We start from the raw sequence: 27,460 nt of genomic DNA, 5'->3' as shown, positions 1-27,460 counted from the left end.
TGAATTATTCATATTGCTACAAAGAGATCTACATATAGCGTGCCCGCCAATGAGACTGTGTGCTTTCATGACGTACATTTGGCAAGACACAGCTATCCAATCGCAGTACTCGTTCATGACATTCTGCTTCTTCAGCGACCATCTTGCGCGCGGGCGACAGCGCCGCAGTGGGCGAGTTATCTCGGACTACCAATCAATCGTGTTATGCAGCTTGTGTCAAAAATCAAAAGAGAGGCAAATAATTAAACAAAAATGTCTCTCCGTGACACAATTTGAGTCTTTTAAAAATCCCTGGATCAATGCTTTCACATATATTTGCTTTTTTAAATTTCACATGCACATTAAACATGTTGTCGTATGACAGTGAAGTTTATTATTCTAAACACATCACAAGGTATTTGATTAATCATAACCGAGACATCTTTTTGATCAACCGTTGGACGTTGTCCTAATTTTATATTCCGGAAAAACTGAAATACAAGCAGTGACAAGTGAGGAATTGGGTTTTTGTTTCTCGTTTCGTGTGGTTTGAAGGAATGTGAGAACAATAAAAAAGATCGTTGATTGCCATGGATGTCGAACAGATGCAGATTTATGGAATCATTTTATAGTTTATAACACACATTCCTGGCTTCGGTTAGATAGATTTTCACACCATACTTGTACATGTTGTATACAAAGGACAAAAAAAGACCCAAAGAGAGCACAAGGCTAGCACAAGCAGCATTCCCAACCTGTAGGGCTGTGATACATGTACATGTATACATGTGCCAACGAGCAATACAAGAAGCACTGCCTACAAGCTATTCCAAAACCGCAAACTTGATGGCGGCGATAGGGAAACAAAACCTTTTGACAGGCAGGTTGATGGCTGCATGCTGAAGTATCACGTTACGTCTTATCTCTTCACCAAAAGACACAATACAAACGTGATGCTGGATGACTGAAACCACGAAGTATGCAAGTCACTGTTGTGCATATAATTGTCTGCTTTCATCTTATGAGGGTTGTGGGAACATTCTGAACAAATTAGCCAGAATACCGCGGTGTTGAAATTCAATACCGAATAAGTCGGTATTCATGGATTGTTAGTTGGTATTGTTCGGTATTAAAATCAAAACCGCGGTATTCGGTAATACCGAAATACCGCCCAAGCCAAATTGAAGGTTCTTTTTCGTTCTAATTCCATTTTACAAGTTGAGAAAATCCATTAAATTTTATCACCCTGCATTTTGTGTGCTCTTGCAGCCATTCCAAATCCGCTCAGCACGCGTAATTTCACCGTCTTATTATACTACATGTACATCTTTTTTTATCATTTTATAACATCACTCATAAACTCATTTTGAAAAACAACTATTTTAGATGAGACCTGGGGTGGATTCACTTTGGGTGTTGACTTGATGGGTTTCAGGTCTTGAGTTGCAAATGTTAGTATTTTAATGGTTGTATTGTTGTTTGCCACTTCTTGTTGACTTCTGACATTTACCATTTCCCTAACACTGTTTCAAAATAACACTGTTCCCACTAAATAATACATGTACATGATATTTAAATTTACAATGTACACTGTATATGTATTATTTTCCAGTTGACATGGTTGAGGTAAAGACTTTTGGCCCCAGCCGAAGAATGTCTTGTACATTCCTGCATACTTAGTTATTCTTCATGCAGGAGATCCACCAGAAGTTGCCTCCTAACACATTAACCAGGATCGAAACAGCTTTGGCATTTAAATTACCAGTGTTCTTGTTGCAATCCAAAAAGACTTTATGACTGAATAAGAAGTTACACCATATCCTTCCACTTGAAAATATATTTCAACAATAAAAATTCCAATTATTAAAATGCCAAAGCAAATCATATGCCGCCAGAGCAACATCCGGGAATGGTCCTCTACTTTTGTATTGACTTGATGTTCCATCAGAAAATCTGATGATCCCGGTCACATCCAGTTTCTCTTGTAGATGCTTTACAGCCTCTTCCACAAAACGATGTACGGCATGGTAGTCATGAGTTGTGTCAGAACTGATGAAGACGAGACTCTTGGATTACCTCTATGCACACTGGACACTGCTGGCAGCAGATGATTGGATGGATGGTGGCAGAAGCGTGGTGCCAGTGGGCTGACTGTATTTCGTCTTGAAAGATGCAGGTATAGTTCTGTGCAAAATTTAGGACCATTGTGACTGTCTTTGGTGGAGTGCTAAGTTTGACAAACTGTTCATGCTGCCAAGATGCATTGAAGAGGTGAGTGCTGATAGTTTCTGCTTCTACAAGGAGTTCACTGGTGCATTTGAGAATTGTTTCAACTTTCATTGTTATCTGTTGCTTCGCTACATGTATGTCTTTCCTGTTGTTGTTGACTGTTGTCCTTTCTCACCTCTTCCAGGTTACTTCTTTGTCTCCATGCTTCTCTATCAGCCTTTCCATCTTCTCTTTGATATTCTTGGTTCCACACTCCTTGCATTTCCTTTGGATGCATTCTCGTTTGTGGTACTTAAGCCCATTTATTTTGTTGCACATCGTATTACTCGATAATCCGTAAACCCCCTGAATGATGTTCTTCATTTTGTACGAGTGTGCGCTGTTGTTGAGTGCTGTGATTTTCAATGCAAGATTTGTAAAGTATTCACACAGGCAGCCTCACAGTTTTGTTGCCGATGCGAGTTTGATGTGCTTTGGCCTAAGTGCATGAAATTTCTTTAGTCCTATTTTCCTATTGGTGGTCTTTGCCAGCTTGGTTGGTGATGATGGTAGGCTTTTGAAAGCCCTGGATACTGCTTTTCTTTTAGCTTGACTTTTTCTTTCTGTCTCAATGATCTGTTTCTGTGGAAGGTCCTCTTCTTGCTGCAAAACTTTCAACAACTCTTTTTTTGGCAAGTTCTTTCTTCATTTTAATGTACATGTGCTTGTTTTCAATCACAAACGAAGTAAAAAAACCAACCGAGTGTCATTTATGTAAACCAATTCCTGATGTAATAGGGACGACACTTTCTCAAAAAGTAATATTACGTCAGTGTGTCCCTCACCAATATTTCTTACATTTAAAGAATCTTATAAGTTTTCTCATGGCTCATATTATTAAAAATGTTTTATGAAATATGGAAATAAAATGAAACGAGCTCAATCGCCCCCAAAACAAGGCCATGTCATTTGTAAAAGGCCATAGCAAATACGGACAAACAGTAATATCCCAGGGACACCGTGGAACACAAAAATGTGTTACACCAATCGTGCATTTTCGGACACACAGGACAAACACTCAAGTCCAAAACAAAACGTATACCGAAAAATACCTCAATATAAACCGTCTTTCATAATTCATGTTTTGAATGGCATTTCTCGCTTGTTATTATTTGTCATTGCCTCAAAAACGTGAATGTAAACGACGTAATGTAATTTTGAAGGGACGGCATGCACAATTGACAAGAATTAGCATGGGTCGTCGGCTGTTCGGCTACATGTTACACATTGTGGTGATTTTTCCAACATTGTTATGAGTATTTTGGTTCAATAAACACATAAAAAAATGTAAAAACTTACATGTACCTTTTTCTGTTTTTATGACAGGAACCAGTTTTAAGAATCCCGGCGTAATAATTCAGTTCCAAAGTAATGAGGTGTTTCCCAAAGACGTCATTTTGGAACTTGTGTAGTTTTGTGAATGAAATTCCCAAACTCGGGGGTAAATTTTACAGGATTCCTAGATTTATTTGCAAGGGTGCATGTATATGGCATGTACCACTTTCTCAAAGGGGTGGATAGATGCAAAAATTAATGGAAATGCTCACAATGTAGTTTTTTGCAGAAGGACGTTGTCTGCGACATAAGTTACATTGGTTGCACGATTCACCCGAAAGAGGTGTTTTCGAAATCCACTGTTTAATAGTTGCAAATGCGAGGTCCTAATAATTCGTTTAATCTACAATTTTGTAACTTATGTATATTTGTTTTTGAATTGTACCCCTATAGCTACGTAACGGTGCAATAGACATTGGGGATGCTGTCGTTACATCGTTATGATATAAATAATCATTAGGTAAAAGTAAACAAGCTGTCTCACTTTGACAAAGTGTGTGTTGATATTTTTAGTTCACAGTATGATGTGCACATACAAATTCTTTCCGAGTAAGAAACTGGTAGTTTTTCTTTTCATTTAAACAACAAAAACAACATTTTCTTTCTTTTTCCATGCAATAAAGACATGGTGATGCTATAAATTTTTTTTTACAAAATGAACAAACCTTTTTAGCCAAGTATGGTAAACATTGATAGAGCTTCAACAGCTCTTTAAAATAAAACATGTATCAAGTTTAATATTCATCATAAAAGAATACTCTGCACATTTGGAACGTGGGAATGTGTTTATTACCCACTGTGTCTGAACTTCATGGAATGACCCACATACATGTGTGCTTTTTAGTGTAAACCCAGCTGCTCTAACAATGCACATCTAAATGTGCCTGCCTGTTACTGTACTTACCAAAATTGTCATTTGGGCATTTGAGATCAGGAGAGAAGAAGAAGTCCTCATCAATGACCTTACTTGAATTGATGTTAATCACCATGATGCCCGATATCTTTCCAGACTTCATCAGTTTATTTACAATGTGGCTGGAGAAAAAGCACATTCCAGTCCGTTTTAAGATTACACCAAAAACTCAAAGTACATGTAGTTCTTAAGCCTTCATGCAAGTGCATCATGTATATCATAAAGTCGCCATCAATTGCGAGCAACTGCATGCTTAAAAAGGTAGGGAAAAGGCTTATAATATTAATATTGCAACATCTAGGATTTGGAGGTACTGTATTGGCTACCCAGAAACCAGAATACAATGAAATTATCTTCCGAAAATTAACACAACAGAAATAAATGTAAGAGGCACTTTCTGTTCCCAACCAACTGGGCCAATTTTGGAAACATGTGAGGTAAATTTTGTGTTTGTGTAGGGTTGATGACGTAACGGAGCAAAGGGTACAACAGGCATACATGAAGATTCATGTGTAAACTAGCATCACTGCAGCCCTAATGCATTAAAATGAGGAGTTTGGAAGACATGTAGAAAATGTACAATATTATACATTAATCTCTAAGATGCATAAACCTAAAATCTTACTCTTAGCTGGTCAAAATAATTGTGAGATTTCTTCCAAAATGAAGGAGTAAGAGACATAACATAACTTGTGTGGCATACATAAGCGAGAGCAATCATGTTCCCATACATGTACAGTGGCAACAGACTCGTACATCACAGAGTAATGAGATCGGTATAGGAATACCCAGACCTTCATCTTAAAGAACAACTCAAAGGAAAACATGTTTTCTCTGATTTTATCTGTTCAAATAAATATGGAAGCATCCAAATCGAACACAGGGTCATTTGTCTTCAGAGCTCAACTATAACAAGCTAAAAAGGCCTTGTTTGGCTGTTTGACCTTGAAATCAGCCAAGACAGTACACATGTACACCCTCTGCTTCCACAGTACATGTACAAGAACATAGTGAACATTGAGCACTGAGAGTGTTAACCATAAAAAAGATAGTGTTCCCAATAAAGTCAAGTTCATACATTCTTGGTTGAAGTTCTTGAATATATCACCATACAGTGTATTTCCAACAATTGGTTGAGCCAGTCCAGTATTCCAATTAAGAGCGCATGCCCAGTACAAATTTATTGAGGAACAACTACATGTACATGTACATGCGGGCACAAAGGTCTGTCCTGTTAGCGCAGCTTTCTGCTTTTGGGTGTCGACTACACATTTCCAACTGGGGAATTGTACATGTACATGTATGCTAGATTTAATTAGGTCCCCCAAATAGACTGGTGGGATTAATAACGATGCTCTGAAATACATGTACATATGTATGCACATGTACGTGTACCTTTCTTGTAAGTTTATTTGAGCTAATGAGATACATGTACGTGTACATGTACATTTAATCAGAAACGCAGTTGGGAATAATATACGGTACATGTACATGTATGTCCTCAGGCTCCTAGACCCCACACCACTGCAGTGAAAAAATCATTTCACTCTATTGGAAATAAATTGGCTCTGCTGTGAAACAAACCAACAATCATAAGGATTTTGAGACACTTTATTGGGCAAAATAAATAATTTAATATTTCGTTTGTTTTTTTGGCGTAGTAAATTCAGTCAGTGGTGCACATAGCAATTTTTATCTGAACTGTGGGTTTCAGAACCAATGGGTATAAGAATTTCCCTTTTAAAAATGGGTAATTGATTGCGTTATCAACTTTCTCATTATTTAATTAGTTTTAATGCATTCATTATCAAATTTTGGTCTACTTATTTGTTTTTTAAATCAATATTATACTGTAATTCCTGGTTTTTATATCATATTTTGATGTCACATACCGTACATTTAAAATGTATCATGTTTATTTCAATGTACACATTGTATTTTGTAAAACTTAATCTAGGGCCCAAAGGGAGAGCAGTTCTTTTATATCTGATGGGGCTACCCTGGTAAAATAAAATGAAATACATGTACACGTACATGTAAATAAATATGCTGACTCACACATGTGCTTTGTTCCCGAAAAACCTTGGCTTTTTGCAATACATGTACCAATTTGGCCCATTGAGAAACGTTTGCTTTAAGTTATCTGGTGCATGTACCGGTACATGTACATGTATATATGTATAGTACATTTAAATAAGTCCAACTCCCTTTGATTTTCACTTAGAAAGAAAATGTTCGATGCAGTCTGTCTAATTATTCTAATATATGAAGATGCAAATTGCCCTTGAATTGACCAAAGTCACTCTTTTGACACTCTTGATAAATGATACATGTATGTAGAGTGCCATTTGGTTTCTGTTTGGAAGCATATGCCTTGCAGTGTTCTCCATGAGGGGTTTTACAAAAGCAGGGCAGGCCGCCCTGCCAAAAGTTTAGACCGTCCCACAAAGTTTTGCCGCCCTGCCAAAATTCTCATCACCCTGCTATGTTTTCTATTGGATTTTCCCTATTCCCACCATCTGCACAATTTATGCAAAGAAGTCGACTGCACTTTATGGAACGAACATGTTCAGTTTGCCATTATTCAGCACACCGTTGGTGATCAAAGCCAGATGCTGTTTACAATAGAAAAGCGCAAAACTGGTTCCAATCTACCGGTAACAGCATTTTCATTTTGAAGCGTCAAGAATCAATACAAGTTCAGTACCTCAAATGCGTTGGTTTTTTCCTCAGAAAAAACAGCCAATTTCCTACATGTACATGTATTTCTCCATATTTCCTAGATCCAGATCGCTTGAAATAAAATGTCTTTTCTTCTGCTTCTAAATTACTTCTTATTTGTGTGAGGGTCGGTAGCCTTTTCAGGGACACCGTAGTGTTGTCTTCTGGAAACTTCTGGAAGGCGAATTGCCGCCCAAGGGCCTGTCGCCTTTACGCAATTTAGTCCAATTATATTGTAATAAAGTCTCGTTGGAATCTATCATTTACGTGCCAATGTAAAGGTAATTAACCTCCAAAAATTTTCAATAATTAATATTGGGTCTAAACTTGCGCGTCTTCATTTTGCAACATTTTTGGTATTGTTCTAGCGTATGAATATTATAGGGAAATGTGTCTTCCACGTACGCCGGACGAACGCTCGCTCCTTTTCTGGCTGACACCGAATGGTGAGACAAGCGTTTTTAATTGGGCCTATTTTTCTGCTTTTTGTTTCTCACATATGCCATTGTTGTTGTAATCTTGAGGTTGGGAGAGTGCATTCACCCTCCCTACGATTGCTGGTTGACTGTCCAGCCAATTGGGCGTCTCCTAAATGAGATATTTTGTGCCCAAAAATCCTGTCAACAATTCTAGCGATCACATGTGTGTTCATCACATGTGATTGACCGTTCGTTACATGTGCGACCATATGTGTACCGTACTGCATGCTCATGTCATGTTGTGCTTTTTCTTGTGTACGCAGCCACTGTGTAGAGCGAGGGCGGTCCCGACCGGCGTCCGGGGAATTTAGATTAGGAATTTACTAAGTCTGGGGAATTTAGATTAGGAATTTACTAAGTCCGGGGAATTTAGATTAGGAATTTACTAAGTCCGGGGAATTTATTAGAGAAACTTATCTTTGGGGAATTGTCTTTTGTATCAGAACCTTATTGGGGTAACTTTGTCATCTTTTTTTTGGTGATCTGGAGAAAGTCAACAAATATTACAGTGAAGTTAAAACTGAATACTAGTGTGATTGACGATTGATTATTTCTGGTCTGTTGTCTGTTTCCCTTGGAGCATCCGGTCATAAAACACTGGCGGACTTACCACAACGAAGTGCAAAACTGCACTACCCTGTCCTGACCCGTGACATTCTGGCGTCGTAGACAGGATGCTCTAGGGGTATAACAGCATTACAGTTGATCCGTGTACATGGTAATTTAGTGTTTTTCTGACCTGTTGATTCTTGAAATAACATTCCCCGGGCGCTGGCTGGTTTCTCTTGGTGATTAGTCGTGAACGTGGACAACACTATCCTGCGTGCTGCATGTTACTCTGCGTCACCGTTATAGATGCTCTTGAATTAAGTACAGTGGCAAGCAAGAATTCTGCATGTTCAAGCCAGACGTGGCACATCGTGTTGCCAACATTGTTGTTCCTGCTGATTGCTTTCTGTGTTGTCTTCCAGGAGGATTTTTGGTGCTGCGGCACTTTTTCCGACTGATGCTTTTTTACTGGTATTTGTGCCTTATTGCAGTATACTAATTGTGTGTGGGATATCGTACTTAGTTTTCCCCACCCTTAGTATTTAATATACTGTCAGAGCATTTTTGTAGTCGATGCTTCGCATTGAGCACATATGCTTCCTTCTAGTTTTGTATGAGACAACCATAGGGTAGCACAGGCAGTGTTATCGTTTAGATTTTCTTTTAACCGTGAGCCATACATGTTTGGATTACTCTAGCCCTACTGAGAATCATATCTTGTGTGTAACTTGGGCAAGACTAGTTTAATATTTTCATATTTTTCCTTATTGCTTGACTGGTCCCCTGCCCCAGACATGGCAAACCCAGATATGGCAAATCCAAATGTAGGAGAAATCATTGCAGAATCCCAGAAGGCCTTAGCAGAAACACTGGCTGGTGCCCTCCAGGGCTTAAAATACCAACGGGTGCCAACAGCTAAATTATCAAAATTTTATGGTCAACCCAGGAGGGCCGGGGAACCTACATTGGGGGAATGGCTGTATGAGGTGGAGGCTTATTGTCGGCAGTTGGGGCTAAACAATGCTGAGAAAGTAGCAGCTGCCCTTGACCACTTGGCTGGGGTAGCCAGGGAGGAAATTTTTTGCAGTCCCGATGATACACGCCAAGATTGGGAAAAGCTGGTCAAAGTTCTGAACACTAGATTTGGCTCGCGGGAATCGGTGCAGTCTCTTAACTCTGCATTTTATGCGCGCACCCAGTTGGAGGGTGAATCATTGTCTGACTTTGGGCGTGCGTTGATGATGTTTTATAACCGTGTCGAGGCAGCAGCTGCTGATCCTCAGGAGGCTGAAGCTCTTGCGCATCTCCGCGAGAAGGCTCTTAGGGAGCAATTTGTAAAGGGTGCTGCTAGGCCAGGTTTGCGTAGTGAGCTGCGTCGGTTATAGATGGATAACCCTGCAGTTTCATTTTTCGAATTTCGCGATTTGGCGGTCCGGCTTTTCCAGGATTTGGATGATGTTGATGGGAGTCCTTGCCGTGACATTGAACCAATGGTGGTTGATAAGGTAGTTGCAGGGGGTGCAACCCAGAAAGCCTTAGACACTTTAGTGAATGGTCAGGCTCAACTCCTTAAGGTCATGGAAGGTGTGCTTTCAAACCAAGGGCAAACAAGTAAGGCAATCGCTGACTTGAGTGCAGCAGTAAACAGGCTCGCTGTACACATAGAGGAGCCAAAGCAATCTAGTAGGCCAGTACCACGATGCACTTACTGTAAGAAACGTGGCCATGTAATTGAGACTTGCTACAAACGCCAAAACGATGAGGCCCGAAATACTAGTCACAGTGGTAGTTCTGAGACAGGAAAACCAAATTCAAATCCGCAGCCAGCATTGCAGTCAAGTTCGGGAAAGGCTCCCCCTCTGTCATAGAGGGCGCTGTGGCAGAGGGCAGCGAGGTGCCCACTTCTGATACCCACACATACATGTATGAGCAAACCGGGGGTGATAGGGTGTACACACTCTTTGTCGCGAGCTCCTTGCCAAAAGTCCTACTGCTAAAATATGCATCGGGGGTAAAACGGTAGATTGCATCCTTGATACTGGGGCAGAGACTTCGCTCCTGTCTTTCAAATTTTATCATCAACACTTAGAGCAGGTTGTAGGGAAGTTAGGCAATGTAGGGACATTTATAAATCTGAGAGGAGCAAATGACCTGGAAATACCTGTCAAGGGCTATTTAAGAACACAGATCAGGATATTTGGACAGGAGCTAACTGCAAGTTTCCTTGTTACTAACTGTGCATCCACTGGAGAACCCAATCCACGTAGGGAAAAGTACCCAATATTGCTGGGTTGTAATGTGTTACGGATGATTGCTCACCACCAAGGGTGTATAGCCAATGTACAACCAGGGTCAGATTGGGATCTGGCATTGAGATGTGTTCGATCAGTTGAGAACTGTTGTGTAGGTTATGACAAGGATGCTGATAAGGATCACCGTACTTATGATGTGAGGATACAAGAGAGTGCATCCATCCCCCAGAGTCAGCTAAGATTGTTAGTTGTGATGTAGTTAGGGGTGCGGCGCATGTGAGCCCAGACAGGGGCCCCTTGTTGTTACATGCTTGCCCTCTTTGCCCATGTCATAAGGATGATCCTGTAATGGATACATGTAATGATGAGCCATGCTGGTCTTGTTACGTACTTGAAGGTGTTCATCATGCTGACAGTACCTCACAATCATGTTGGTTATCATCAACACTGGCTTTGAACCAGTGTTGATACCCCGTAATGTCAAGGTAGCCACCGCTACCTTGGTGAGGTCAACTGAAAAGATTGTAGTGAATCCTGGTAGCGATGAGATTACTGTCTCTGTGCAGAGTACTGTATCTATTGATACTGACTTTGCTGAGGTTAGCATTGAATCTCCTAAACAGAAGTCTGAGGAAGTCCCTCTGGGAGAGACTTTGGATAAACCTAGGGAGCCATTTGTATTTCCCGATGGGGAAGAATTTCTCTTGCCCCCTGGTTTAAGTTTGAAAAACCTTAGCAACAGTGAAGCTGTTGAGGCAGCTAGGCTAATCCAGAGACATAATGATGCCTTTTCGTCGAGTCCATTAGATTTGGGGTATTGTAACCTTATCCCCCACGAAATTAAGCTCACCAATGATAGGCCTGTGAACCTCCCCTACAGGAGGATGGTGCCTTGCCAAATAACCGAGGTTAAGCAAATGTTGCAAGACTTGTTAGACAGAAATATCATTCGGAGGTCGACTAGTTCCTATGCAAGCCCAGTGGTCTTAGTCAAGAAAAAGAACGGACAGTTACGGCTCTGTATAGACTACAGATGCCTCAATGCAAAAACACACAAGGATGATTTCCCTCTACCAAGAATAGAGGAAACCCTTGAGGCCCTTGGTGGGTCCCGGTATTTCTCATCACTAGATTTGACGCATGGATATTTTCAGGTGTCCTTGCATCCCAGCTCCATTCCAAAGACAGCTTTCCGGGTCCCCTGGGGCCTGTATGAATTTCTTCGCTTGCCTCAAGGTCTGACAAATAGCCCCAGCACCTTCCAACGAGTGATGGAGCTCATTTTCGGAGACCTTAACTTATCCGAAGTCATCCTGTATTTGGATGACGTCCTCGTATTCTCTGAGACCTTTGAGGAACACCTAGTCAGGCTTGACAGGGTGTTCTCGCGCATAAAGGAAAACGGTTTGAAGTTAAAGGGATCAAAGTGCAAGCTCTTCCAGACGTCGATCTCACACTTAGGGCATGTGGTGAGTGATAAGGGCATTGCAGTCGACCCAGAGAAGGTTGCTAGAGTTAGAGATTAGCCAATCCCCTCCAGTTCCAGTCAGCTGAGGTCCTTTTTAGGCCTCGCCTCTTTTATAGGCGATACGTGAAGGGGTTTTCGTCCATCGCTGCACCTTTGCACAAACTGAGTGTTAAGTCACAGGAACAAGCAGGGAAGTATGCTGGACCATTTGAATGGTCAGCAGAGGCCAATAAAGCCTTTGAGACCCTTAAGTGTGCTCTTTGTGAGGCCCTGGTGCTTGCATTCCCTCGTTTTGATAGGGATTTTGTTCTCGAGATAGATGCATCCATGAAAGGCCTTGGGGCCTGTCTCAGTACAATGAGAGTGGCAACCTTCACCTGGTGGCATATGCCAGTAGGGGGTTGCGAGGGGCAGAGCGTAACTATAGTGACTTTTCTAGTTTCAAACTGGAGCTACTCGCCCTTAAGTGGGCGGTGTCTGAGAAGTTCAAAGAGTACCTTTTGGGGAGGAAAACCGTAGTTTGGACCGATAATAATCCTGTAGCACATATTCAAACTGCCAAACTAGGAGCAACCGAGCAGCGCTGGGTTGCGCAACTTGCCCCCTTCGAGTTGGAAATCAGATACCGCTCTGGCCGTACGAATAAGTGCGCCGATGCCCTTAGTCGGAACCCCCCAGAAGATGTTGTGGAGGTGGCTGAGTTATTTGAACCAGTAACTCTGAGCCCCCCTATTCCTGCACACCTACAGGCTGTTCAGGGAGATGAGCTTTGTTCTCCTGTGGACACGGGTGATTTGCCCGGTGTCACACCTTCAGTATTGCCGTCCTTTTCTTTCAGTGACTTGACTTCTTTGCAAAAGAAGGATGATGCCCTAGGGAAAGTCTGGGTCCTGTGGGACAGACGTTTGGAGCCTGGGCAAGAGGGCTTTGACCCTGGCCTTTTTACCACTGAAGTGAAGGGATGGGTTAAGGAGTGGCCTCATCTGGCTGAACATAATGGTGTGCTGTATCGGGTTGTGGATGAACCTGGTCTTGGGCAAATAGAGCAACTCTTAGTTCCAAAGTCTCTTCGCAACACCCTAGTAGAGGCGGCCCATGATCAGTGGGGACATCAGGGGGTTGGGAGAACTTTATCCTTCTTGAAGAGGCGATGTTTCTGGCCGGGCATGAATACCTACATTCGCGAACATATTCGCCTTTGCTATCATTGTACTATCACCAAGACTCCTACCCCTACTGTACGAGCACCCTTGCAACATCTGTTGTCCTTTCAACCCTTAGAGTGGTTAGCGATCGATTTTCTCAAACTTGACAAGGGACGAGGCAATATCGAGGATGTCCTCGTCATGACGGACTCCTTCACAAAGTTTGCAGTAACAGTGCCCTGCAGGGATCAGAAAGCATCCACAGTGGCCCGAGCATTGAGGGACCATTGGTTTGTTCGGTACGGGGTCCCAATGCAATTGCATTCGGACAGAGGCCGAAACCTGGCAATGTCATTCAGGAATTGTGCAAATTGTATGGAGTTCGCAAGACGAGGACAACCCCATATCATCCTCAAGGAAACGCTCAAACCGAGCGTTTTAACAAGACACTCTGTGGGTTAATCAAATCACTTGATCGCAAGAACCGTAGTCAATGGCCAGATTTGCTTCCCCATTTGGTTTTCATATACAACTCCACGCCACACAGCGTGACCGGATTCACCCCATACACAGTTATGTTTGGCCGTGAGCCAACGGTGCCACTAGATCAACTAATAAACCGTACTCATTCCAACTGGGATGAAAGCATTGTGGAGCGACAGGCTAAACTCATCCAAGAAGCACATGGGTTAGCAAAGCAGCGCCTGCTGAAAGCAGCACAGGCGAGCAAGCATCGTTACGACAAGCGCGTGCACACAAGCCCCCTCCCTGTTGGTAGCCGGGTACTGTTGAAGGAGTGCGCGTTCACAGATAGACACAAGTTAGCAAACACTTATGGTGAATTGCAGCATATCGTGGTGAAGCGTAATGAAGAGGGGAGTCTGTATGCGGTCAGGCCATTTGATAGGGGTGCTCTGCAGTGGGTCAATCGGAAGATGTTAGTCCTTGATCCTAGGGGGGAGTCTGTTGGGTCTAATTTGGGTATGCCCCCTCTCAACCTACCCTTCGTTGAGGGTAATGACGAGAGTGAGGCTGAAGGTAATTCTTCCTCCGATGAGTATGAATGGACAGTCATACCCTGTCCTGATAGTACCACTCCAAGCTCACAGCCTTCTTCACACACACCTGTGGTGGAGGATGCCCTAACAAAGAAAGATACATGTATAAGTGGACCCCCTCGCAACACATCAATGAAGACCAGTGCTTCATCACCAAGTACCCTGGGTCCCGCTCCGTTACCTGCACCTGAAACTGTCCTAAGACAAGCCGACTGTCTTCGACAGAAGCGTTCCGGTTGCTGGCCTAATGCCATTACCTGACTATAATGTATTATATGTAACTGTTGGGTTTGAAAGTTTCAAATCCCTTCCCTTAGGCCTGTGTAGCCAGCATGGAGATTTGCTTGCTCACTCGTTGCAGGACAGGCCATGTGCCGGCCCTGTGCTGGTTCTTTATTGTGCGTAGTATCTAATTATTAGGATGTACAAGTAGATTTAAAGCTGATAAATCTCAGCTTATTATGTAGGATAGTTGGAGAGGAGATTTGCCTGCCTTAATCATTATTGCAGGACAGGCCTTGTGCCATCTCTTACCATTTTCCATTTGTTTCTTGCTTTTTGTATTGTTGTTTATAGTTGCTGGGAGGACTCCCACCTGTTGGCCATCCCACATTCGGTTTTTTTGGATTATAGAGTCCAGACGGGATTCCATCAGCTGCTTGCTTGCTTCTCGTATTTGAGGTCTCCACCCTTAATCACATATTAAGACAATTTTGCTCGTAATCTTGCTAGAGTGCGGTTGTATTGTGGAGTACACAGAAAACAATAACTGCCAAGTTTCCTCCTGGGCTATGTCAGGCAAAATATCAGTGATTTTATTTGGGCACTCATTTCCAGCCCGCCTCTTGCGCCATGTCAGGGAACGGCATAGTGGTGTTTCTGTCTTGTCTTTCTTGGGACTGGATGATCGATGTAGCATTTTTGTTGATGGTTATCCTGGGTTGACATATGCACGAATGTTTGACTCTCTACCCCATTATGTTGGGAAAATGAAGGAAAAATCCGTTGACATTCTCATTGTTGATTTGGGCACAAATGATTTGTGTAACCAAGAGAACACTCCAGAGAAGGTTGTCCAAATGGCACTAAGATTCGTTGATTCACTTGCTCCACTCGGGGTTACACCACAACATATTATTTTCCTATCTGTAATTCAGAGATCAGCCATCTCCCAACGAGGGCAGGTGGCTTGCTCGACTTTCAATCATAGGGCCAGACGATTTAATTTGTTGCTTGATCGGGCCTTGGAAGGATATCCAAATGCTAAAACATACGCCCAGAGAAGAATAAATCACCCTAAGTACCTCATTGATGGCTGTCATCTCAATCAAGAGGGCATGGTTAACTATTGTCGTGGAATCAAGGGGGCAGTTGGGCAGTGTAAACTTTGAACCTAATCTCATCATCTGATCGTAAGCTCTATAACCAACTTTTGTCTGTGAATTGATGTAATTGTTGTAAATCGAAGTGATTCTTGACTGAAACATTGTGAATTTTGATTGTCAAAGGGTGATCAGACTCTTCATTGTAGACATTGATTACAAGTATCAGAGTGCGTTCAATTTCTTTTCAAACAAGTACACTGTACATGTACTTGAACTGTAGAGTATTTTCTCATGTACAATTTTGATAGTACGTACAGTTGAGTCTAATTAGCTAAAACTAACAGTTGGGGTTCCAGACAGATAAATCATAATGGTCTTTACTGCTGTAGTTTACACTCTTATTTGTTCTATTTTCTATGCAGTGCCAATTCGTGTACTCGGTTATTGACTTTATGTGATCGTAAATGGGGATAACTTACATGTTTACACACTGTTTGCCATTTGAGGGCAATGTATATTGCATTTTGGAAATTATGTTTAGCTTCTTTGAGCTGCTCAGAAGTCTTGCTCATTATGAGACAGGGCCTTCCCAGCTTTTGAGTGACTCATTTGGAGACCATTTAGATATAATGTCTGGGTTGAACCCACCCATTATGTACTTTTTTCCAAAGTTTTCAACATGTATGTGTATGAAAGACACTGAAGAAGCCTTGGGATTTTCTCTGGTTTGTTCTTAAGTGATTGTGCTTATATTAACATGTGAGGTTATCTATCTTACTTCATTTGTTATTAACATTACTGTTCTTATGATGATGTTAATTAAAAAGAAAACCATTCGAGGGCGCATGGTTTCCAAGCAGGGAAGTTGTGAGGGTCGGTAGCCTTTTCAGGGACACCGTAGTGTTGTCTTCTGGAAACTTCTGGAAGGCGAATAGCCGCCCAAGGACCTGTCGCCCTTACGCAATTTAGTCCAATTATATTGTAATAAAGTCTCGTTGGAATCTATCATTTACGTGCCAATGTAAAGGTAATTAACCTCCAAAAATTTCAATAATTAATATTGGGTCTAAACTTGCGCATCTTCATTTTGCAACATTTTTGGTATTGTTCTAGCGTATGAATATTATAGGGAAATGTGTCTTCCACGTACGCCGGACGAACGCTCGTTCCTTTTCTGGCTGACACCGAATGGTGAGACAAGCGTTTTTAATTGGGCCTATTTTTCTGCTTTTTGTTTCTCACATATGCCATTGTTGTTGTAATCTTGAGGTTGGGAGAGTGCATTCACCCTCCCTACGATTGCTGGTTGACTGTCCAGCCAATTGGGCGTCTCCTAAATGAGATATTTTGTGCCCAAAAATCCTGTCAACAATTCTAGCTATCACATGTGTGTTCATCACATGTGATCGACCGTTCGTTACATGTGCGACCATACATGTATGTGTACCGTACTGCATGCTCATGTCATGTTGTACTTTTTCTTGTGCACGCAGCCACTGTGTAGAGCGAGGGCGGTCCCGACCGGCATCCGGGGAATTTAGATTAGGAATTTACTAAGTCCGGGGAATTTAGATTAGGAATTTACTAAGTCCGGGGAATTTAGATTAGGAATTTACTAAGTCTGGGGAATTTATTAGAGAAACCTATCTTTGGGGAATTGTCTTTTGTATCAGAACCTTATTGGGGTAACTTTGTCATCTTTTTTTTTGCGATCTGGAGATAAGTTAACAAATATTACAGTGAAGTTAAAACTGAATACTAGTGTGATTGACGATTGATTATTTCTGGTCTGTTGTCTGTTTCCCTTGGAGCATCCGGTCATAAAACACTGGCGGACTCACCACAATGAAGTGCAAAACTGCACTACCCTGTCCTGACCCGTGACATTCGTTCTACATTATCAAACAAATTCAGGTGAAATGTACATGTAAGCTTCTTTTTGTTTCAGAAAACATCTAGAAAAGAAATTTCTAGCCAGCAAGATTTCCGTATGGAACCTCAACATTTTAGAACAGTTTGTAAAAATTCACAAGAGCCCAAAAATTGACCAAAAATAAAGGGTGATACATCATTTTGTATGTGTGATTCCAAATCCTTTTTTCTTGTATGTACATGTACAATGTACATGTACTTACTGTAACAGTTCTACATGTATAAACGCTTGCATCTAATGTACCTTTAAGAAAAAGGACTATTGGAGTTTCCCGGTTTTTAGTAGTAAATTGGCCAAAAAATAAACGCATAGTTTTCTCAGTTTAAGTTACAATGCAAGTGCATGCATGTACAGTGCGAATTCAACTACACGGGCATAACAGAAATGTACATGTACAGTATGTACATGTACATGTATGTGACGTACATAATGGGTTCATCAACTGTGCAGCATGGGGGATAGTCACTGATTGCTTGCAGTACAGCTGAAAACCAGATTGCACCAGCATTTATGTACATGTACACGTAGAATTCAAAATTTTCCGGGGCCCCATGCCGTAATGGCTTCAAGCTCCACGCTTGCATTATGTGCCGCTCTGCTATAATTTTCAGTTACATTTAGGGAGAACACTGCCATGCACTGTACACGTAAAGTACTTTGAATCAATGTCTTCCAATCTGATATCTGTAGATCTCTGATTACATGTAGATCTGGCCAGCAGTAGCATGCCTAAGTACATGTAGCTGTGGCTGTGAATGGATTCAATAATTACAAGTACAAATTACGTGAACGTGTACTTCACTCAAACATACATGTACTGCTTTTACAGTGCATCTTAGTATTGCAACATCAAATTCCAAGATAAGGTTTTACCAGTTTCTGAGAAGTACATGTATATTAATTTTCTACATTTAGTTTCCTTTAGATAAATTGTTACATTAAAAAAAAAAGACATAACTCCCTCCCCATGCACAAAATGGCCCCCCTAAAAATTTACATAGTTCCACCCTCTGCTACACGCTTTTGGCATGTGCATAAGTACGTGTAGCTGAAAAATCTCACAACTGATCACACACAGCTCTGCAACTGAATACTTTCCAAATTAGTTAATGTCAAGCAACAGGTAAACATTTGCATGTACTGTACTTACAGAACAAACACTTGTGGTTCCAAAAGAGGAATGTATGGCTGATGGGGACCAACATCAAGCAGCCACTGAACATCAGAGGAATTGGCCATGTAGTGAATCACACCAGTATTACCACGAAAATCACCTGCATTACATAGACCAGTTATCAAACAATCCATAACAGCAACAACAAAACTAGTATGAACTGAATTTGATGTGTAAGGATTTTAATAAAGAATTTTTGTGCAAAGGTTTATGCTGAATGTTTGGACAAAAAGTCAGGCAGAACTGTTGAATCCCTGTGTTGACACTCTCTTTTCATTTGCCCAGAGTGATCACTTAAATAGGTCTTGAATGCACATTTATTTCCTTAACGGTATGACTAGTAAAATGTGTGTTGGTGGAAATCTCCATAGGGTGTGTGTGACACGTCTAGTGCAGTAGTGTACATGTACATGCATGTACATTGTACTTGTACATTAGTTAGCAATGCATAACCAACTCTCTACCACCAGCTGCTGCCACTGGCTTGTCCCATTCTGGCATACATGTACATGTATCTGGGGTGAAAAGGAAGCTGAGTGCATACACTGTACATGTACCGGTAAGTCTCCCCTCCCAGTATATGTATACATGTAGCCTCTCCACCATGAAGACTTTTGCAGTGCCTCCTCATGGCAACTTATATTGTATACATGATGGTCACTGGGCATCTTGCGACCCCAGGCTGAACTGCAAGGGATCTCGGAGCTCTAGTGGTCCCTAAAGGTACATGTACATGTATGGTTGACATGCCCTGGCGCCTTGTGAACCACTACCCCAGTTATGGGTTAACCCCTTCATGCCGGGACGCGTTAAAACACGCCGTAAAAATTGAGATCCTCAGCCCGCTTTTCAGCTATTATTCTCAACCCACGCTTGAGCAAACACGGTGAAAGAAGGCAGACCCTGGCTCTTGTGTACATGGTAATTGGTCTTTGTGTGGAGCCCAGAAATGAAAAGACCGAATTTGTATCATAATCACCAGCTTCACAATAGTCCCCCACTTTGAAAAGAGGCAACAGGAATGTGGAAGCTTGAGTAGAGCCGCATGCCACCGAACAATCAGCCTTTTCACCGTGTAATTCAAAACATGCAGAGAACGCTGGGCCACAAACCGAGAATTTGCGGTTTGGCAGGTGGCCTTTGTGGCCAAGCGAGGCTGGAATTCTTGGAGTCGGCTTTCAGAAAGAAATTCCCGTCAAGAAGGGGTTAAATAGTATCTTTCCCCAGCTGCCCTGCCTTGTGGTTTGCTACATGTATTGGTTTGGGCAAGGCTAAGGGAGACAACCCTGAAGAAAATCTGTAGCCGTAAAGGCAGGCTAGTGTTGATCACTACTTTCCTGACAGCTATTTTTGGGTTTACAAAAATGTTCATATCCTGTGACATCCACAGGCATTCCAAAGCCTATTCAAATTACGCACAAATGCCCGGTGGTTGTCTTTTATGTTGAGATTCATTTTATGAAACCAGCATTATAATTAATAGTTACATAGTTACAACCTCATTCCCATTGGTACGATCTTGTCATGCCACGTTGGTTCCTTACATACAGTACATGTCCATGTACATTGTGCAACCTTATCCCTTGTAATGTGCAGTTTAAATATCCCACTATTTGAAAGATTTAATTTAGTGGATGTGTTCATGTGTAACACAGATTTATGCTTGTGTGACATGCAAAATACATGAGTGCATGTTGCTTCTGAAATACGCATGTGATCCACTTAATGTTTATTAATCCTGAAGAGTTAGTCCAGATCATGATAATGTTCTACACAACCAGGGCTAGTGAAGGAATGCACACACAAAGTCCAGGTTGGGTGCTAAATGTACATGTATATGTATGTGTTTGACAGTGTTCTAGCCATGGTGGGCGGCGCTGGGCAGGCCGGCCCAGCACTGAAAATTTGTGCCCAGAGTGTACATGTAGGTCCGAAATAAACTCTGCCGCCTAGCACGAATTTCCCCAGATTGAATAAAAGTATTGCCAATATTGTGTATTTTGTTCACATTCCTGAATAACAGTTCACACTTTTCTGTGTTTTGAAATGTGAAGCACTGATTCTCAATGTTTACAAGACGATATAATTGCCACTTTTTAGCCTAGGCCTACCATACCGTAATTGTAAACACGGCAGCGTCCTTGTGCATTCTTCGAGAGTTAATGTTGGATAACTGGGCTAACTTATTTTCCATTTAAAAATTCATTTCTGTCATGGAAAATTATTAATGTAAATTTTGCAAAACTTTCTATTGTCTTCGGCTTTTTAAAGCCATATCGATACTTTTGCGGCTGTCCAAAAATGAAATCTCACGCGTTTTTCCGTGTGTTCGTGTAAAATCCTGACGAGGAGAGGGTGTGTGATTCTGTTCCAAGAACAGTGTTCTTGGGTCGTGTTCCCGCCGTTCAAGCGCGAGAACACGAAACCCGTGTCAAGAACGGACCGACCGAACTCGACACATAATGTACATGCACCTGTACATGTACTGCATGGTACATACAGTGTAATAAGGAACACTTGTTAACATTATTTTATGTGACCATGTACTGTACATATCTGAAAAAAACTTGTTTAAGTTTTAGGCAGTACGGGGAGAGCATCTGGAAAACAGTAACTGATAGTGATGTGTACATACTGGAGCATCCGATTTGGTGAGTAGCATTGAACCTCCTGACACATGAAGAAAAACCAGTCACATCGGTGTAGATCATGTCACGTGTCTTTCTTGCACAAGCTGCAAACCGAAAATATACAAATTGTAAATATCAATATTTTACAGTACAGTATACATGTTCATCATAGTTTTCTGGCATCAAGACAGCAGTGTTACTGTACGTGTACACCTACCATACAAGTACCTGTACAGTGTATGTACCCAACCATACATGTACATGTACATATTTTTGTATGTGCATGATACATGTACATGGACAGGTGGCAATGTGTAGCTTGACTGGCTTTAATAAGGAAAAATTTATCACCCAAATTTAACCTACAAAACTTCCCCTGTAAATGTCAACGTGACATACTAGGCAAGCACCCGTTTCTATACTGGGTAGATTTGACTTACTAAATTTATAGAAGAAAGTCTACATGTACATGTAAGTGCTACTTGGTAGGTACATGTACATGTAACTTGCACCGGCACATGCAACTTACATGTACAATCCGTACATGCCAGCTGGTTTTTCAAAGAACGTTTAGTCTCAGCACACTCTTTCAGAAATTTGTATCTTTGTGGAGACATGACTTTGTTCTCCAGTACTAATTAGGTTGCGCGTGAAACGATGTTTTCAAAATGCTCCCATTTCAACATGAATCACTCTCCTGGACTGAAATTTCGACGGAATTTCCCTTATATGAAACACTTCAATTTTCAACAGATTCTTATGTATAAATTAAAAATTTCTCCTTTTTGAGCAATTTCCATTATCAGTTTCGTAAAATCCTTGTGGAGACCTACATGTATATGTATTCGACCCATTGCTCTGGGTGTTCACAAGGCACCATATTTCGGCACACCAGGAACACTTAGATGCACACACCATCAACATGATCAAACAAACCACATGTACATGTACCTACATGTGGAACAAGTTTTAGCATTCACAGCCTAACTGCTCCCTGTTCTGAGATCGCCACAATCTGCCAAATAAACTTTTCCGACCGGCACGTATTCCAGATAAGAACCCAAATAAAATAGCATCTTGGTCGAGGGATCGATCGTGAAGATATGAAGATCGTGAAGAAACCGTAAAATTTCTTCGTAAATTTCACTTTGCACTGCCATGCATATTGTCTGCGCACCCACGTACGTGCATATGCAACATATCTGGACCAAATATTAACATGAACCAATAGGAAGCTTTGTTACGCACAATGCATGTGTACATAGTGCGTAACAAATCTTTCCATTGGTTGGAAGGCCATACATAGGCTTGCATATGCAACGCTCTCAGTGCGCGAAGATCGGAAAACCCCCTCTCCATGATGTACAGCGTTGTTTGTCCAGTTCCGCATTTTACCCAGTTCCACAACTTGAAAAGAAAATTTGGCTTAACTTTCAGAAAGACAAAATTGCAAATGACCCCATTCACACTTCGTTTAAACACTTAAAAATCTGGCAGAAAAACAATTTTACATGTACTTGCAAAACTGACAATCGACCGTGACTGTTTTTCGCCGCGCCGACCACGGTTAGCAACATTCGGTGCAAGTATTTTCTGCTCGATGTTGCATAAAACGATCACTACAATAGTTTTTTAAACCAACGATCGCGCCACATTCGTTAATTGTTGTTTATCCCACGGTGAAAATATTAACTCCGCAATTTTTTTATTCAAAAGTAACAGCATGATTTTGCCTTTTCTGTAAACGAGTTCCATATGGCAAGATACACGCGCTCAGTATGCACGTGACACATGGCCAGATGTGTCAGAAAAGCAAATGGCCAATCTACATTATGTTCATGTAGACTTTAAAATGACTGTTCAGAAAATCCCTGCACACATTTATGAATGTCGTTATCCCATATGCATACTGTACGAACTTTCGTACAAAGAAAATAAGGAAAATATTCCGCCAAAATTTTGCATGTTTCGCCTTATTTTCAACACACAAAAAAAATGAAAAATAATTTGAATAGCAATGAAAATTATGGGCATCATAAAGATAGAAATTAATTCAATATTTAAGGGATTTACAGAATAAAATCAATATTTATTTCTACTCTTTTTTTCTAATTCAACTGCCCGTCTAAAATTATCACCTCATCCTAGTTGACCAAAATTACAAATTTTCAATTCTTTTATTAAATTTCAGAAATTTCAGACATGAGATCCCTAATTCTACGCTGTGTATACACAGCTGAAAACACCCAGAAAGTGCTGTTTCTGGCCATCTGGGGGCTTTTAGATACCAAAAATTTTCTGGTACGCTATGCGCCAACCGATGGTGGCGCTCCGCTTAGATAGTCCTGCCGGCACTAAAATCATCCTGGGCAGAACCCTGAAAACCCCAAAAAACAAGCCCTGACAATGCATGTCACGCTGTAAACATGAACAGATCAAGTGATATAAAAAAAATTGGTCAAGTGAAGATGCAACGTTTACAAGGGCTATTACTTGCTTATCAAGAGAACTTAAAAACAAATTAGAAAAAATAATAATTTTATGAGCAAAACTATGCACCAATTCAAATACAGGTAATAAAAAGAAAATACACTCTACATGTAAATCCTGCCAGTGCAAAACAAGTTGATTTCATTTTACATACACAAGTGTAGACCTAAATGTACACTGTACATGTATTATGACTCCATAACCCAGGAACTTTCGTCAGCTCAAAAATTTGGATAACTTCATTCGCTCAAGATTGCGTTGGAGAGACATTAATTTCTAACTCTGTTTTTGCCCTCTTTCCATGATAGTTACAATTTCACAGTGTCCATCAATGAGTGTCCAGTGAAAGGTGAGTGAATTAATCTACAATGTTGTGTACATGTATATGAATTAACCGCCTGATATTCGAGGTTCCCTCATGCTTATTCTCAGTGGTATTCAACCACACCAAATACGAATCAAGACCCCAAAGGTCAATAAACCACAAAGAAGTGCAAGACATACATGTACGTTAGGGATATGGACTTTTTCACAATACTCTAAGTCTAATGGCATTATTATAATCAGTTTGCTATACAGTTTACTTTACATGTACGTTCCTAAACAAACTGCCACCATATTTGTCCACACCCATTCACCAAGTCCCCAGATTTTCAAATTACAAGGCTCTACACAGTCTTAATAGCGCGTACATGTTCATGTAAGATAAATATACGAAGGAACTATGATCGTCAAAGTTTCACGTTAACATGGTTAACGTGAAAAAATTAGACTTCACTTACCCATGGTAACAAACAAGGCCAAGGCAAGAACAATAATTTCCAGCTTTAAAGCAAATCCAATCATCGCTACAAAGTTCGATTCAAAAACGGAATTGTACTAAAGTTAAATCAAAGGCAGAGCAAAATGAACAGATTACACTAAGGCCCACAACTTGAACAAGGCAGACAGAAGGCCTTCCAACATTAGCACGAGTTACTCAGAACTCTTCCGGAATCACAAATTACAATTAGTATGTTGTACGGTTTGTTGGTGTGTTTACGGCACATGTAGCGCATGCGTTAGTCTGGATACCAGACCCGATGATTCTGACTACCCAACGATTAAAACCCGTTTTCCATTACTCGACTGGGGCTCCATTTCATGCTTCAACTGTTTTATTTACTTCCTGACTTCGAAGTTATAAGCACAATAGTAAGTCTGATAGTGGCACAAAATATCAACTAAGATGCAAAAGAGCCAAACATTACAGTACTCTAAATTAAGTTAAACGCTTCAGGCCCACATTCGAGGATTGGACTCCTACACGAAGCCTCAACGGAGACGAAGTTGAGTATTGGAAAACGGCCGGGCTGAAGGTATACCCGTAAACAGGTCCCGACGAAATTGTCGTTTATGAGTCTAGGCTGAAGTTAGTCTTGGCCCACGACGTCAGTGATCGATAGTTGTTTCATTTCTGTCGAAGAGCGCCCTCGAACAAGGAGTTTTTACTTACTCTCACAAACGTCTTGGGAATCTTGCAGGACAGAGGGATCCCAATACGACGTAAGATGGCGAACTTCACCGTGAACACACGTAAAACGTTGTAATCACATAGGCGCCATTTGAGCAAGCAATACGCGTGCGCCAAGCACATTAATGCATAGGCGCAGGCGCCGCGGCAGGCACGTGTACCTGTTGAGCCTGCGCCAAAGCATTACTGTGAACTGCGCAGGTGTATAGCTTGCTCAAATGACGTTAATGGTAATTACATCTTTTAGGCAGAGTTATCCATCTTGCGCCTTCGGCGCAATACGATCTTTGGTATATACTCCGTGCTAACTCCGTACGAACGTTTGTGTTGTCATGTCTGGAGTGTGTTGACGGGACTGGCGACAGCCATGATTCATGTGACCATACCATGGTGTATTATTGAGGTCATCGAAATTGACTATGCATGTAATTTAGCGAGTGCTGATTGGTTCCCTTGGAAAGCGGAGGGAAAAATAAAGAACAAGTTAAAACCCTGCTGCAAGATTCCCAAGACGTTAGTGCGAGCTGGCGCACAGTCTAATTATGAGTCGTTAGGGGGCGCACTATACGGTGTCCGCTATCAAGCACTAACGTCTTGAAAACAAGACTAGGCTGAAGCATGGAGGAATTCCTTCCTCCATGGCTGAAGGTAGCCCGCGATTTAGCCTTTCGTCAAGGCCTTCGTAGTGGCTGTGTGTGTAACCGCAAAGCGACTGGAGACGCCAATCGCCTGGTCTCCTTTCCAGTCGCTTTGCAGTTACACACGCACAGCCACGAAGGCCTTGAGGAAAGGCTACCCGCGATTAAGCCCGAGATTCAGCCCGCGATTCGTGTTCACACCGATAACAAAAATCCATGCAGTAAAGGGAGCCAGTACTTTCAGAACAGTGTATCAGTTGCCATAGACAACAGTGATAAATATCCCCACTTCAAAAATCAGGGAAAATACTCATAAGTTTCACAGGTGTTCAAAACACATATCAAAATAAAGCTTACTTCCTCATCTGTCATTTTCTTTTCATTTTTCAGTGGCTTAACCCATGAATTTTGTAAATATTTCTCCCCAGAGAAAATCACCCCTATGGCTTCATACGTGTGTTTGCAGTGGTATAGTAAACGAGAGTGCTGGGTAGCCTATATGTATTTGGACACTTAGACCCAAGTTTCTACCCCTCTCTGTCGTCTCCGGGTAAAAACTTAGTTCCAAGTGTTCAAATCCCCATCGCTCTCATTTACTATACAACTCACCTTTTTTTGTCTGAACTTGGACCCAGGCCCAGGCATTATTCATAGTTAAGGACCAAAGAAATAAATAAGTATGTTAACAACTCAAGAAACAAAATGTTGTGCAAGATGCAAAAGAGAAACTACTAAGTGAATTTAAATTACAGATAAAACTGGAGAACATATAGCATATTGCTGTCTGTGTAGAGAAAAACGTTTAAAGGGTCTTAATTGTAAACACGGACTTTATAAATACAAATGGAAGACTTGTCGCCCCGTCTGTCCACACGGAAAGACAAAGCAAAGATGCAACGATTGTCACGAGGCTCTGTTTTGTAAACATCAGAAATATATTTCGCAATATTATTTCTGTGGACCTAAAGTAATTAATGACCCCCAAGCCTCAATCCTCGCGAGTTAAAAAAGTGATATTTTTCTTAAACAAATAAATTTTATAAAGTGATATATAAAAGTTTGATAACCAAGACATATATTGTAGCTGATGACCACGAATTGCTCAATCAAAAATTTAAAGTCCCAAACACAGTATCTAGACCTTTTATTAATCTAAAGAATGTAGTTATAGAACTTATAAATGACAAGAAAATTGTTCTTGTTTTTACAGATATATTATCAACACAAAGGCGAAAAATGTGAACTTTTAATTGTGATGCCAGAAACGACATGTTGTGGCATTCAACCCACCTATACATTTGGAATCCCCGGAAATCCAAACCATCGGACATAACTGGATATCAAAATTACGTGAAACAGGAAAATAATGCCCTGGCCGACATTAATTATGCAGCATTCAAATTTATTGCTTAGCAATAAAAAGACACCATCACTATTCCATACATTTCATTGAATGTCTATAACGCGAGCAAGAATAAAATGACAGAAAAAAGTAGAGAAGAAGGCACATTAAAGCCCATTAATCGTTGAGTAAAGATGGACGCAAACGTATGTATTTCAAATTACTCACAAAAGGTAAGGGTGAAGACC

The 27,460-nt window shown here is 41.1% G+C and overlaps 1 protein-coding gene and 1 pseudogene across 2 annotated transcripts in view; both read right to left on the bottom strand.

Moving 5' to 3' along the window:
- The window catches only part of LOC110990783 (nicastrin-like), a 93,551-nt gene extending 68,215 nt beyond the window's left edge, over positions 1-25,336 (bottom strand). The window contains exons 1-4 of one of the 2 annotated variants that reach the window (XM_087142531.1): positions 25,215-25,336; positions 21,235-21,333; positions 18,576-18,699; positions 4,487-4,617 (exon numbers count right to left, since the gene is read on the bottom strand). In XM_087142531.1, the coding sequence (XP_086998657.1) occupies positions 4,487-4,617; positions 18,576-18,699; positions 21,235-21,310 (331 nt within the window). In that variant the 5' untranslated portion in view covers positions 21,311-21,333; positions 25,215-25,336. Of the gene's footprint in view, positions 1-4,486; positions 4,618-18,575; positions 18,700-21,234; positions 21,334-24,501; positions 24,739-25,214 lie in introns of those variants that run through there. The other variant, XM_087142530.1, reaches the window with a different exon arrangement.
- On the bottom strand, positions 1,821-4,478 carry LOC147797831 (uncharacterized; annotated as a pseudogene).
- Positions 25,337-27,460: the final 2,124 nt, after the last annotated feature.

Source organism: Acanthaster planci, linkage group LG10 (assembly GCF_054643075.1).
Source record: "Acanthaster planci isolate LZ-2023a linkage group LG10, COTS_SCS, whole genome shotgun sequence".
NCBI classification, from domain to species: Eukaryota; Metazoa; Echinodermata; class Asteroidea; order Valvatida; family Acanthasteridae; genus Acanthaster; species Acanthaster planci.
Note: the sequence above shows the minus strand (reverse complement) of the source record. Positions and strands in the feature narration are given on the sequence as shown.